The sequence below is a fragment of the Chiloscyllium punctatum genome, chromosome 44 (genome assembly GCF_047496795.1).
Source record: "Chiloscyllium punctatum isolate Juve2018m chromosome 44, sChiPun1.3, whole genome shotgun sequence".
NCBI lineage: Eukaryota > Metazoa > Chordata > Chondrichthyes > Orectolobiformes > Hemiscylliidae > Chiloscyllium > Chiloscyllium punctatum.
The window spans coordinates 2,633,229-2,646,777 of NC_092782.1; the positions used below are offsets into that span (position 1 = coordinate 2,633,229).

At 40.3% G+C, this 13,549-nt stretch overlaps 1 protein-coding gene across 1 annotated transcript in view; it reads left to right on the top strand.

The window, feature by feature from the left end:
* LOC140466668 (laminin subunit beta-1-like) overlaps window positions 1-13,549 on the top strand; it is a 98,223-nt gene that overhangs the window by 43,437 nt on the left and 41,237 nt on the right. The window contains exons 18-22 of the mRNA XM_072562108.1: window positions 2,393-2,536; window positions 4,517-4,748; window positions 4,847-5,010; window positions 6,975-7,199; window positions 12,550-12,767. Of these exons, the coding sequence (XP_072418209.1) occupies window positions 2,393-2,536; window positions 4,517-4,748; window positions 4,847-5,010; window positions 6,975-7,199; window positions 12,550-12,767 (983 nt within the window). The remainder of the gene's footprint in view (window positions 1-2,392; window positions 2,537-4,516; window positions 4,749-4,846; window positions 5,011-6,974; window positions 7,200-12,549; window positions 12,768-13,549) is intronic.

The window sequence follows — 13,549 nt, forward strand, 5'->3', positions numbered from 1 at the left end:
GTACATCCTTTCCCTCTGGATTCCCTCCAACAACTTGCTCATCACTGACGTCAGGCTCATTGGTCTATAATTCCCTGGCTTGTCCTTACCACCTTTCTTGAACATGGCACCACGTTGGCCAACCTCTAGTCTTCTGGCACCTCACCTGTGACTATCGATGATATAAATATCTCAGCAAGAAGCCCAGCAATCACTTCCCTAGCTTCCCACTGAGTTCTAGGGTACACCTGATCAGGTCCTGGGGAATTAACCACTTTTATGTGTTTCGAGACATTCAGCACTTCCTTCCCTGTAATATGGGCATTTTTCAAAATGTCATCATCTATTTCCCTACATTCTATATCCTCCATGTCCACAGTAAATACTGATACAAAATACTCATTTAGTATCTCCCCTATCTCCTGTGGCTCCACACAAAGGGTGCCTTGCTGATTTTTGAGGAGCCCTATTCTCTCCCTAGTTACCCTTTTTGTCCTTCATGTATTTGTAAAAACCCTTTGGCAAATAGAGTTAAGGAGAATCCAGAACTTTCTCATGTCTCCTTTTTGGTCTCCTGATTTCCCTCTTATGTATACTCCTATTTTTCTTAGGATTCATTCAATCTATCTTGTCGAAACCTGACATATGTTTCCTTTTTTTTCTTAACCAAACCTTCAATTTCTCTCGTCATCCAGCATTCCCTCCACCTACCAGCCTTCCCTTTCACCCTAACAGGAGTAAACTGTCTCTGGACTCTCATTGTCTCATTTCTGAAAGCTTCCCATTTTCCAGCTGTCTGTTTACCTGTGAACATCTGCCCCCAGTCAGCTTTTGAAAGTTCTTGCCTAATACCGTCAAAATTAGCCTTCCTCCAATGTAGAACTTCCAACTTTTAGATGTGTGTGTGTGTGTGTGAGTGATATATATATCGTGTAGTGGGGTCACCTGTAGTGTGACATAAATGCAAGGTCCCAGTTCCTTACACACAATCCTCTGTTACCTTATCAAAAACTCTCAAGCTACTTTGATAAACAGTTTTTCTAATGCTGCATTCATTTGTGTTTGTAAAACTATGAATTTTGGCCCAAAGAATAATTTCTGAAGGCTTTCACACAAATACTGGGGAGACAATTGCTTAGTGTTATAATCGCTAGACTATTAGTACAGAAATTTGGGTAATGTTCTGGGGGTCTGTGTTCAAATCCCCCTTGGCAGATTTAAGCAAATTCAATAGTCAGTTCTGATATATTGTGATACTCCCATTCTCTCTCAATCTCGCGATATAAGAGAATCTCCATTTAAACTAGTGGGGCCAGAGTCCTGTTTTAGCCAATACAGGTAAGAAAAATTGGCATTCTGCAAATAACTGTAAATTCTTCAATCGCAGTAAAGCCAATTTGCATTGAAGAAACACACATTAGAGCAGAATTGACTGTATTTAAAACAAAAAGTCTGGAATTAAGAGTCTAGCTATTATTGGAAAAGCCATCTGGTTCACTTTTTTTTTCTTTTTTTAGGGAAGGAATCTGCTGTCCTTAGCTAGTCAGGCTTACATGTGACTTCAGAGCTATTGCTACTCTTAACCATCCTCTGCGTAATTAAGGCTGAGCCAATAAGATTAGATTACTTAGATTAGATTATTTACAGTGTGGAAACAGGCTCTTCGGCCCAACAAGTCCACACCGACCTGCCGAAGCGCAACCTACCCAGACCCATTCCCCTACATTTACCCCTTCACCTAACACTACCGGCAGTTTAGCATGGCCAATTTACCTAACCTCCACATCTTTGGATTGTGGGAGGAAACCCACGCAGACACGGGGAGAATGTGCAAACTCCACACAGTCACCTGAGGTGGGAATTAACTTGGGTCTCTGACACTGTGAGGCAGCAGTGCTAACCACTCTGCCACCGTGGCCTGGTCAATGAGAATCACAACCTGGGTGAATGAACTAAAAAAAGCCTGTTGTTGCGAGTCTTATCCTTGCTCCCTTTCTTTGTTACTGTAAAGTTTGTAATTCTCCAGTCTACCAAGGATTTAGAGGATTTTGGTCAGAGTCTCTGCAATTACCAATCTAGGTCACTTTTAAAGTAAGTAAAAACAACCTGTCTATGCTTCCTTTTTATTAATTTTTCTCCTGTCTTGTGCCTCAACTATCCCTTTTCAGTAGAGTTAGGCAGCATCTTGCTAAAGACAGATGCAGAGTTCTCTCTCGATATTTCACCCATACCCCTGCCTCATGATTTGTACTTTAGGTCTTTAATCGGTCCAATTTCCCTTCTTATCACCCTTTTTTATTTTAATATAAGGAAGAATACTTTTGGATTTAGTTTTGAAGATGTAACTTTGGCTACTTGTGACGTTTTCATCTAATTGCATATTCTAATGTAGATTTATTCTCTGTTTCTCTAGCATGCCAGTGTGATCCTCAGGGATCTCTCAGTTCTGTTTGTAATCCCAATGGAGGACAATGCCAATGCCGCTCCAGTGTAGTTGGCCGTAACTGTGACCGGTGTGCTCCTGCAACTTATGGTTTTGGTCCTAGTGGCTGCCGGCGTAAGTACAGTTTTATAAAAGGGTATGGTCAGAGCTCTCCTTTCACGTTTGAAAGTGTTCCAGAGAACTTTTGAAAGGAAGCACTTATTTTTGATTATCTTAGATCTCTGCACCCTTGTTGCCCCATCTTATTGGGCTGGTGAAATCAGGCCCTTTTTAGACATCCTTTATGAGTAACGTGTCGAAGCATCACTATTGTATTTTAGTCCAGCACAGTGGCGTCAAGAGACCAAGTTGGAGGCAAAGTTTGCAGCGAGCTGTTTATTTTGCAGAACGCAGTTTATTTACAGAGTCTACAGATTTTAAGGATAATCTCTGAATACAACAAATAAAATTTGCCATCATGATAAGAGCAGTATTTTTTCCAATAAAAAGAGTGCCTCCTCCAGCTAGTAATGTTGAGTGATGGTGCGTATAATCCACCTCAATCATTTACAACATCGCTGTCTTCAGGTGTAATTGGTGAAGGATTTATCCTATTATCCCTATCCTGACCAGAAATCCTGGGGTTATTTTGGAACTGTTCAGTGTGTGGTGCTGAGGAAGCATTCACTTGCGCAGTAAGCCAAGTTTGCCATTTGTTTTCAAGGTTCCTGCATAGAGTATACAAAATGTTGTCAAAATAGGAAGAGAGATCGGAATGATGTTGTTGGACTTTCAATTTGCTTTATTATCCTTTGAACCAGCACCATTCAACAGTTCTATCCAGTTATACAATGCTTCCAATTCTTAACTTAAATTCTTATACATTTGAGCTTCGAATTCCTTCAAAACTTTGCATTCTTCTATCCTGACTTCTGTGAATTTCTTGCTGCTGCTGATCTTGCTTGAGTGGCCATTTTCCCCTACATCCCTTTCTCTTCCTCTCTTTGTAGTCCTTCATATAACCTAGCCTTTGGTCATGGCTGCTATTTATTTATTTAGCTTGGCATCAGTTTTCTTTGGTCACTTTGCCCCCTGAACCACTTTTAGCTATTCTGTATAAGTTGCTGATTTTTCTCCATTGGTACTTAAATGGAAATAATCAATGTTTCTGGCTGCGAAAGTCTAACTTAACAGTCATGAGATTGAACCTGGACCATTCAACTCCATTCTTAATTAGGCTTCCCAAAGATACTGCTGGCATTGAGTGTGATTTTTAACAAATGTGCAAAATTGTTGCATAGGTACATGCAAAATATTTAATCTCAATTCCCTACAGACACCAAAATTGGAGGTGTAGTAGATAGCAAGGATTACCTGAGATTACAATGGGATCTTGATCAGATGGGCCAATGAGCTGAAAAGTGGCAGATGGAGTTTAATTCAGATAAATGCGAGGTGCTGCATCTTGGAGAAGCAAATTTTAGCAGGAGTTATGCACTTAATGGTAAGGTCCTAGGGAGTGTTGCTGAACAAAGAGACCTTGGATGGTGTTAAACTTGAAAGGGTTCAGAAAAAATTTCCAAGAATGTTACCAGAGTTGGAGGATTTGAGCTATAGGGAAAGGTTGAATAGGGTGATGTTGATTTCCCTGGAGTATCAAAGGCTGTGGGGTGACCTTATAGAGGTTTATAAAATCATGAGGGGCATAGATAGGATAAATAGACAAAGTCTTTTCCCTGTGGTGGGGGAGACCAGAGGGCATAGGTTTAGGATGAGAGGGGAAAGATAAAGATATAAAAGAGACCTAAGGGGCAACTTTTTCACGCAGAAGGTGGTGTTTACATGGAATGAGGTGCCAGAGGAAGTGGTGGAGGCTGGTACAATTGCAACTTTTAAAAGGCATCTGGATGGGTATATGAATAGGAAGGGTTTGGAGGGATAAGGGCAAAGTGCTGGCAGGTGGGACTAGATTGGGTTGAGATGTCTGGTGAGCATGGACAAATTAGACTGAAGAGTCTGTTTCCGTGCTGTACATCTCTGTGACTCCATGACAATGAAGTGATCGGCAGTTATATATACCATTTCTGACTGCATTTATTTTAAAATTTGCTCTAGCTTGTGATTGTCATCTGGAAGGTTCAGTCAATGAATTTTGCAACCCTGGTACTGGCCAGTGTCGCTGCAAAGAAGGGGTCTATAGTCGGCAGTGTGATCAGTGTCAGCCTGGTTACTGGGGATTTCCGAACTGTCGTCCGTGCCAGTGCAATGGACATACGGATCACTGTGACTTAGAAAGTGGCGAATGTTTGGGCTGCAGAGATCACACTAGTGGACATAATTGTGACAGGTATTGTCTCTCTTACTAGTGTTCATAAAAAAAGTAATTTTACTTGAAATTAAAATAAGAAAACTGCTATTGTTAAAACTTCCTTGTTTCTGTTGTAGCTGTATGTCAGGTTATTATGGGAACCCTATACTTGGGTCCGGTGATCACTGTCGCCCATGTCCTTGCCCAGATGGTCCAGATACTGGACGGCAGTTTGCCTCTGGCTGTTACCAGGATCCTAGTTCACAAAATATTGTGTGCCTCTGTCAAGATGGATACACAGGTATGTAAGGATGGTGTAAAGCTATGCTAAATTTACCCAGATTGCAAATAGTTTAATATATAGAGCAGAAAGTCTTTTCATTGTACAGATGTATGAGACACTGTGAAATGTCCTTTCAGTTATATTCTTGAAGCAAACCATTTCAACTTCTACCAAACAACAGGTCAGACCCATGCTGTGTAGTCCTGAATGGTAGCAATTAAGCCACCAGGAGGAGACTTCATATCTATCCATATCTTCCATAATATGGGAGCACACCTCATCAGTATAAAAGATAAGGTTGGTGCATTTGCAACAATCATCAGCCACGTATGCAAGTGAACTTTCCTTATCTGCCTTCTCCTGAGGTCTCTCGCATTGCAGATCCCAGACTTCAGCCAATTTGACTTATTTTTTGTGATACCAAGAAATGACTGGAGGCACTAAAAACTGCAAAGGCTGTGAATCTTGACAACATCTTGGCTATGGTCTTTAGTACTATTGCTAAGTAGTTCCAGTGCTTTTAGAATACTAGCCCCTACCTGACGATGTAAAAATTTGCCCTGGTATGTCCTGTGCCCAAAAAAGCAACATGAATCTAACCCAGCCAATTACTGCTCCATCAATCTACACTCAATCACTTCAAAAGTGATGGAAGGTTTTGTCTATAGTGCTGCAAAGCTACACTTGCTACAGATTAACTTGATCAAGGACCCTCAATTCCTGAGCACATTATAGCCTTGGTCCAAACGCTGACAAGAGTTGACCTTCTGAAGGGAAATAAGGGTTGACTGTCCATGACATCAAATCAGCATTCAACCAAATGTGGCATGAAGGAACCCAATAAAAACTGGAGTTATTGGGAACCTGGGTATGGGAAATGGGGTTATGGGTGTGGGGTGTGGCATTTTCTCTTCTGGTTGGAGTTGAATTTAGAATAAAGGAGGATAGGTTGTGGTCATTGAAGGCAAATCAGTTCAGACACAGGATTGTACTGCAGGAATTCCTCAGGGTCATGTCCTCGGTTGGATCATCTTCAACTGCTTAATCATTGATTGGCCTTTTCTTTCAATCATGTGGCTGGAAGTGATAATATTCACCACTGCTGCTGAATATTACACATTGATGAGTCTGAATCATAAAGTCCCTGCAATGTAGAAACAGGTCATTTGGCCTAATAAGTCAACACCAATTCTCTGAAGAGTATCCCACCCAGACCCATTCTCCCTACTTTACTTTTATCCCTGACTAATGCACCTAACCTACACATCCCTGAACATTATGGGCAATTTAACCTGGCCAATTCCCCCAAATTGCACAGCTTTGGACTGTGGGAAGAAACCAGAGCACCTTGAGGAAACTCACGTGGACACTAGGAGAATATGCAAACTCCACACATTCGTTCGAGGCTGGGTTTGAACCTGGGTCCCTGGCACTGTAAGGCAGCAGTGCTAACCACTGAACCATCCTCGATACTGAAGTTGTGTCACACAGATGCCATTCAGGAGAAAGTAACCTGCTTGATTGGTGTATCATCTGACAACTTCAATGTTCATTCCATCCACCACACATATACAGCACTGCTGTGTATGCCACCTACAAGTTTGACAGCACCTTCGAAACATCTTTACTGCCCCAAAAGAGTTGGGCATCCTATCACCTGCAAATTTGCCAACACGTCCCACACATCCCTCACTGGTACTATGTCAGTGTCCCTTCATTGTCACTGTCAAAATACTGGAATTCCCTGCCTAATAGCACTGTAGGTGTACCCAGGTCACGCAGGCTGAAGTGGTTCAGAAGGACAGCTCCCCACCTTCTCATGGGCAATAAAAGCTAGTGATATCCACCCCCTGTGAAGTTTTAAAAAAAATTAACAGCAATACCAACTGTTTTACTTCCATGCTGTAATTTTTGTGTATCTGCATTAAATATCATTGCCCCAAACTTTTATTTTGTGTAAACTTGTACTTCACTTCTACCAGGTGCTCGATGTGATGAATGTGCTTCTGGATTTTACGGTAATCCGAATGAAACAAGAGGGCATTGTCAGGGGTGCCAGTGCAGCAACAACATTGACATGACTGATGCAGAATCATGTGACAAGCAAACTGGAGCCTGCCTGAAGTGTCTATATCACACTGAGGGTGAACATTGTGAACTCTGCAAGCTTGGTTATTATGGCAAGGCACTGCAACAGGATTGTAAAAGTAAGAAATACTTCATGTTTTCAATGACACAGGAACTTAAGAATCATGAAATGCATATTTTGCTTTTGCATTTCTTGGCTGAATTATGTACTTTCTAAAGGATTTTGTTACATCCTGATCCTTCAGTGGTGTGTGGTCATTTCATTCCATTCCTTTCTAGCCTCTTGTGTTTTTTTTTGTCATCTGTTTATGTAATGGGTCAGTCAAGAATGTCCATTGCACTGGTGCTAAATTTTCCTTGTTTATACCTTGATGAGGGTTTAAGTAACATTGAGCAGCAGTCTGCGTGCAAGATTTGCATGTTTCAGATTTTTGTACCACATCGTGTTTGGTCTGTTAGTAAAGATCTCGGCCAAACTGAATAGATGGTCATCCATATAAAATCCAGCAATCGGAAAATAATATTGCTGTAAATAACAAACTGTGAGCTCTACCTGCTCACATGGAAATACTAAATGGTGGTCACGGCATCGAGTATTGCCAGTGATGGTCATGTACTTTGCAATTGACACAAAGTGCAAAGCAAGACTGCACCCAGTTTTAGTGTTTGTGATATCATGTCCTTATTTTACATGATTATTAAGCTTGTTTATCATTGGAAACAATCTTCTCAAATAAGCAAATTACTAATCAAGTACACTCAGTTCTGCTATAATGCCTGTTTCTTCAACATGAATTGGCTTTAACGGAATTGAAGAATTTAGACGGTTATTTGGAGAATGTGAACTTTCCTACCTGTATTGGCTTTAATGTGACTCCAGCCCCATTAGTTCAGATAGCACAGCTATTGTGCAATTTTCTTATAACAGGAAATTGCATGAGAATAGAACTCCATGTTATATCAGAACTGACGATAGTTTCTCTTGTCCTGATCAACAGCTGGGGCAATTTGGCAGTTTTTAAAAAAAAAACATAATTAGAGTCATAGTGATGCACAGCATGGAAATAGACTCTTCGGTCCAACTTGTCCATGCCAACCAGATATCCTAAACTAATCTAGTCCCATTTGCCAGCACTTGGCCCATGTCCCTCTAAATCCTTCCTATTCATATACCCATCCAGATGCCTTTTAAAATGTTGTAATTGTACCAGCCTCCACCACTTCCTCTGGCAGCTCAGTTCATACACGTACCACCCTCTGAGTGGAAAAATTGCCCTCTGCCCCTTTTAAATTCTTTCCCCTCTCACCCTAAACCTATGCCCTCTAGTTCTGGGCTCCCCCACCGCAGGGAAATCAACAATGAAACATGTCTTTGTTAGGTTAAAGATGCATGTTCTGAAAGAGGCATTATTAGTGTCTATAAATGTCTGTGATTTTTACATTTTTGCTTCACCCACTCATTTTCTTTCTTGATGTCATTAGTGATATCTTGAATATCCTGGACAAATTGCTTTCCCAATGAATGTGAAGACGGTAGGTATTTCCACAGTCTTAACCATCTCCTCTCCCATCCCCCATTCCCATCCCCATCCCCCCCCCCCCCACCAAACCTGAGGTCAAAGTTGCAAATAGTCATTGCTCTTTATCACCAGATCAACATGTTTGTTCCCCATGGATTCACAAACCTGGGGAAAACAAAAGCTTTGTTTACATAAACACTCCATGGCGATCTTCACATCAGAACAGAATGGTAAAGTAATTAACAAAGGATTCCTGGCCACATGAGGTTTGCTTCGGTGGTTTTCTTGTTGACACTTATGCAGCAGTCAGCACCCATTAATTTGTTCTCCCCAGTGTCGATTTAACTAGTGAAATGCAAGAACAAAATGCATAGGTGGGGTGCGGGTGGGGTTAAGGAGATTAATTATTGTCATTGTTTCAGGAAAAGTTTAATTGAAGGTCAGCTGGAGGTGTAATTCTCAAGCAGGCATCTGACCCCTTTTGAGTTTTCTCCCCAGATGCCACCCATTCTTAGTCATCGTCTTTTTCTGGTGGCTTTGGTGCATATCAAGAGCTGAATGACTTGTGTTTTGACCTGAGTTACAGTTCTGATCCCAATCTTCTTGTGTGATTTGCCTTCAAGCAGTTGTGTATAAATAGATGCTATGATGTGGAGGAACCAGTGTTGGATGGGGTGGACAAAGTTTAAGAATCGTATGACACGCGGTTATAGTCCAACAGGTTTATTTGGAAGCACCAGAAGAGCTCCAAAAGCTAGTGCTTCCAAATAAACCTGTTGGGCTATAACCTGGTGTTGTGTGGCTACTAATTGTATAAATTGAAGTCAGTACAGGTTCTATAAAATACATTTTTGGAATAACTTGAGTATTTGCTTCAAAAGCATCATCAACTTGTATTTAATAAATCCCTTAATATATATCAGAATATCCCAGGCTGTTGCACACACAGGGAAGGGGGAATACAAATACTGGTTAACAGTTAATACAGGTTCCAAATGGATAGGGTGAAGAAGTCAGCTTGAAAATGTCTTTAAAGGCAAGTCATCAGCACCTTTTTTTGTTAGAGTAATACTGAAGGATTCCTGAAATTATTTACTTATAGTTGGATGCTGCAGTACACTGCAATGTATAGAAGTGAATGACTATAGCAATCTATCTGGCAACAGTAGATATTTCTTGGTAATTCTGGAAGGGTTGACTCATTTGTTTTTCCTGATTGGTATTTCATTTTAATATTTTGAGATGTTAAACATAAAAAAATCCAGACACAGCACTATAAAACTGATCAGCTGTTTAACAAAAGAAGACATTGCATGCTACCTAAAGCCATCCTGCTGGAGGGTATAAAGATAGTGAGGTACCTTTTTTTTTTAAATCAGCTTAATTAACATGAAAAACCAGCAATGTTTCATCAAAACCGTTTCAGATTTAATACAGTAGAAGCAAATATTTAAAAACAGCGCAGGTATTAACAATCGTTTTTATTCCTAGAATAAATTTAAAAATCACACAACACCAGGTTATAGTCCATTAGGTTTATTTGGAAGCTTTCAGAGCACTGCTGCTTCATCAGGGAGCTGTGGGGCAGGATCATAATTTATAGCAAAAGATTACAGTGTCACTCAACTGAAATGATATATTGAACGAACCTAGATTGCTGTTAAGTCTTTCATCTTTTAGAATGAGTTGCAGGTTTTGGTTCAAAGTGGAGAGGATCTCCAAGAAGATCATGGCCATCATTCCCAGAATAGTTCGTGATTTAGCTCCTAACAACCATAGACCCTTTACATTTATCAACATTAATTTACAAGAATAATGGCAAGAAATTTCACATCAAATGAATTACTGTAAACTAAAGGCACTTTTAATTAAGTTATCATGAGAATCAGTTTTCACCTAATATTGAACGGCCAGCTAATTTGCTTTTGGTCTTAGTTGAGGGAGGAATGTGGTTAGGAGGACACCTTGTAGTTTAACATCTACATGAACAATATTCCCTTTAATATTCTACAGGAAGGGTACTACCATCCTTAACTACATTTTACTTTTGGCTGACATTGGTTCACAAGGTTTGTTTTAAATGGCAAGAATACTCTGAAGTGGATAAATTAATGTTCTTCATTATATTGTATGTTTTTAAAAGTTTTTTGTTAAGTCAAATAATCAATATAATTAGCTCAGATTTTCTAGTGGTAATGATAGTGGAACTGTTAACATTCACTATCATTATTTCTCTGAAACTAATACCAACTTCTGGAGTTCACACAATTTAAACCCGGAAATCCAGATGTTGCTATCTGTTCTGCTGTTCAGCTGCATTGTTGAAGTCCATCCAGACTGCTATCAATAACTGAACTGTCGAAAACCTGTCCAGTTACATCATTTAACCATGTTGTCAAAAGCCTTGGAATTACACATTGTTGGATAAGGTGTAACAGGATTTCTGATAGATTTGGGTGTGAACATAAGAGGTATAGTTAATAAGTTTGCCAATAACACCAAAATTGGAGGTGTAGTGGACACGAAGAAGGTTACCTCAGATTACAACAGGATCTTGGCCAGATGGGCCAATGGGCTGAGAAGTGGCAGATGGAGTGTAGTTTAGATAAATGCGAGGTGCTGCATTTTGGGAAAGCAAATCTTAGCAGGACTTATACACTTAATGGTAAGGTCCTAGGGAGTGTTGCTGAACAAAGAGATCTTGGAGTGCAGGTTCATAGCTCCTTGAAAGTAGAGTCGCAGGTAGATAGGATAGTGAAGAAGGCTTTTGGAATGCTTTCCTTTATTGGTCAGAGTATTGAGTACAGTATAGGGAGGTCATGTTGCAACTATACATTGCTTAGGCCACTTTTAGAATATTGCATGCAATTCCGATCTCCTTCCTATCGGAAGGATGTTGTGAAACTTGAAATGGTTCAGAAAAGACTTACAGGGGTTTTGCTAGGATTGGAAGATTTGAGCTATAGGGAGAGGTTGAATAGGTTGGGAACGTTTTCCCTGAGGCTGAGGGGTAACCCTTGGAGTGGTTTATAAAATCATGAGGGGCATGGATAGGATAAATAGATAAAGTATTTTGCCTGGGGTCGGGAGGGTCCAGAATAGAGGGCATAGCTTTAGGGTGAGAGGGGAAAGATATAAAGGAGACCTAACGGACAACTTTTTCACGCAGAGGGTGGTGCGTGTATGGAATGAGTTGCCAGAGGAAGTGGTGGGGGCTGGTACAATTGCAACATTTAAGAGGCAACTGGATAGGTATATGTATAGGAAGGGTTTGGAGGGTTGTGGGCCAGGTGCTGGCAGGTGGGACTAGATTGGGTTGGGATATCTGGTCAGCACGGACGAGTTGGCCCGAAGGGTCTGTTTCCATGCTGTACATCCGTATGACTCTTTGATACTGTACTCATTCATAATTACTGTTAACAGTATCACTATCCTTAGAAAACATTTTTTCATTTACAAAATATCAAATTTCTCATTTGTGATCAAATTTTTAAATTCATTACGTTTAGAAAATTTTATTGGCAAATTTATATATCTTAATCTCATGTGTATCTGCAAGTGATTCATGAAGTGGTGAGGGGCATAGTGGGTTGGGAACTCGGGCAGCAAGACCAGAAATAACATTCACTCTGAGTAATTCACTGCGATGGACCACTTAACCTACTTGTTGACGACGATGTTTCTGATGCCTGGAGATGTGCTCAGCTTGGTGTCAGATTCAAACAGATACTGGGAATAGGGAAATCCCAAGATTGCATGAATTTGTGGCAGCTTTCTTTGAGATCGGCAGTGAATATTGTTGACTGCAAAACCTTTGCCAGTTTATAAGTCTTAGTTGTTTGATTATCTATGGTTTGTTTCTCCAGAGCAATTTTGCCTTTCAGAGTAGCATACATACACAAATTGTTTAATGAAAAATAACTATATCTGTGAACTTCTATTTTTTTAGAATGTGTCTGCAATTACTTGGGTACTGTAAAGGAGCAATGCACTTCTGCAGATGAATGCCATTGTAACCAAACCACTGGTCAATGCCCGTGTCTTCCAAATGTGACTGGTCTTATGTGTGATCAGTGTGCACCTAATACTTGGAAACTAGCAAGTGGAACAGGCTGTGAACTCTGCAACTGTAATGAAATTCACTCACGTGCAGCATCTTGTAATGAGGTGAGAAAATTCCTGGAAAATTGCTACTTGGGTGGATTTTGTTTTGAAAATGTGGTTGAAAGGTTGAACATTTTTACTGGAGTTTTGTTGTTCTTCGTAGTAAGAATCACCACACAAACTTGTAATTTTTGACACTCCAGTAATTATAGTGAATAATAACTTAAAGTTAATCCTTGAAGTGTAGTCTGAGCATTTTGTATTTATAATGAGTATTTATTCTGGAGTAGCATCATAATCCAGTAGCCTTCAGAGGAAAATGTAGCTGTACATTTAATTGCACATTCTAAGCTCAACAGGAATGCACTCAGTGTAAACTGTGTTAAATATCACACAACGTCAGGTTATATTCCAACAGGTTCACTTGGAAGTTAGTTAACTAGTTACCTGATGATGGAGCAGCGCTCTGAAAGCCAGTACTTCCAAATAAACCTGTTGGACTGTAACCTGGTGTGTGATATTTAACTTCGTCCACCCTATCCCAACACCAGTACCTCCAGAAGTGGAAAACTGTGACAAAGCCCTTGTACCTTCACCATTATTTTCCACTCTTTCTAATGTGTTGATCTCGATACCACAATACATGCCTATGGCTTGCAGTGCTACAGCGTAGTGCTTAATTATACAGTTTTTTTAGATTGTTTTTAATTCAACGTGTTCAGACGTGTTCTGATGCATGTCTTATGCAGGTGAGACTTGAACCTAGGCCTTCTGGTCCCGAGCTAGGGACACTGCTGCAGCATCACAACAACCCTCCTGTAAATGTCTTAGTGAGGAGATTGGTT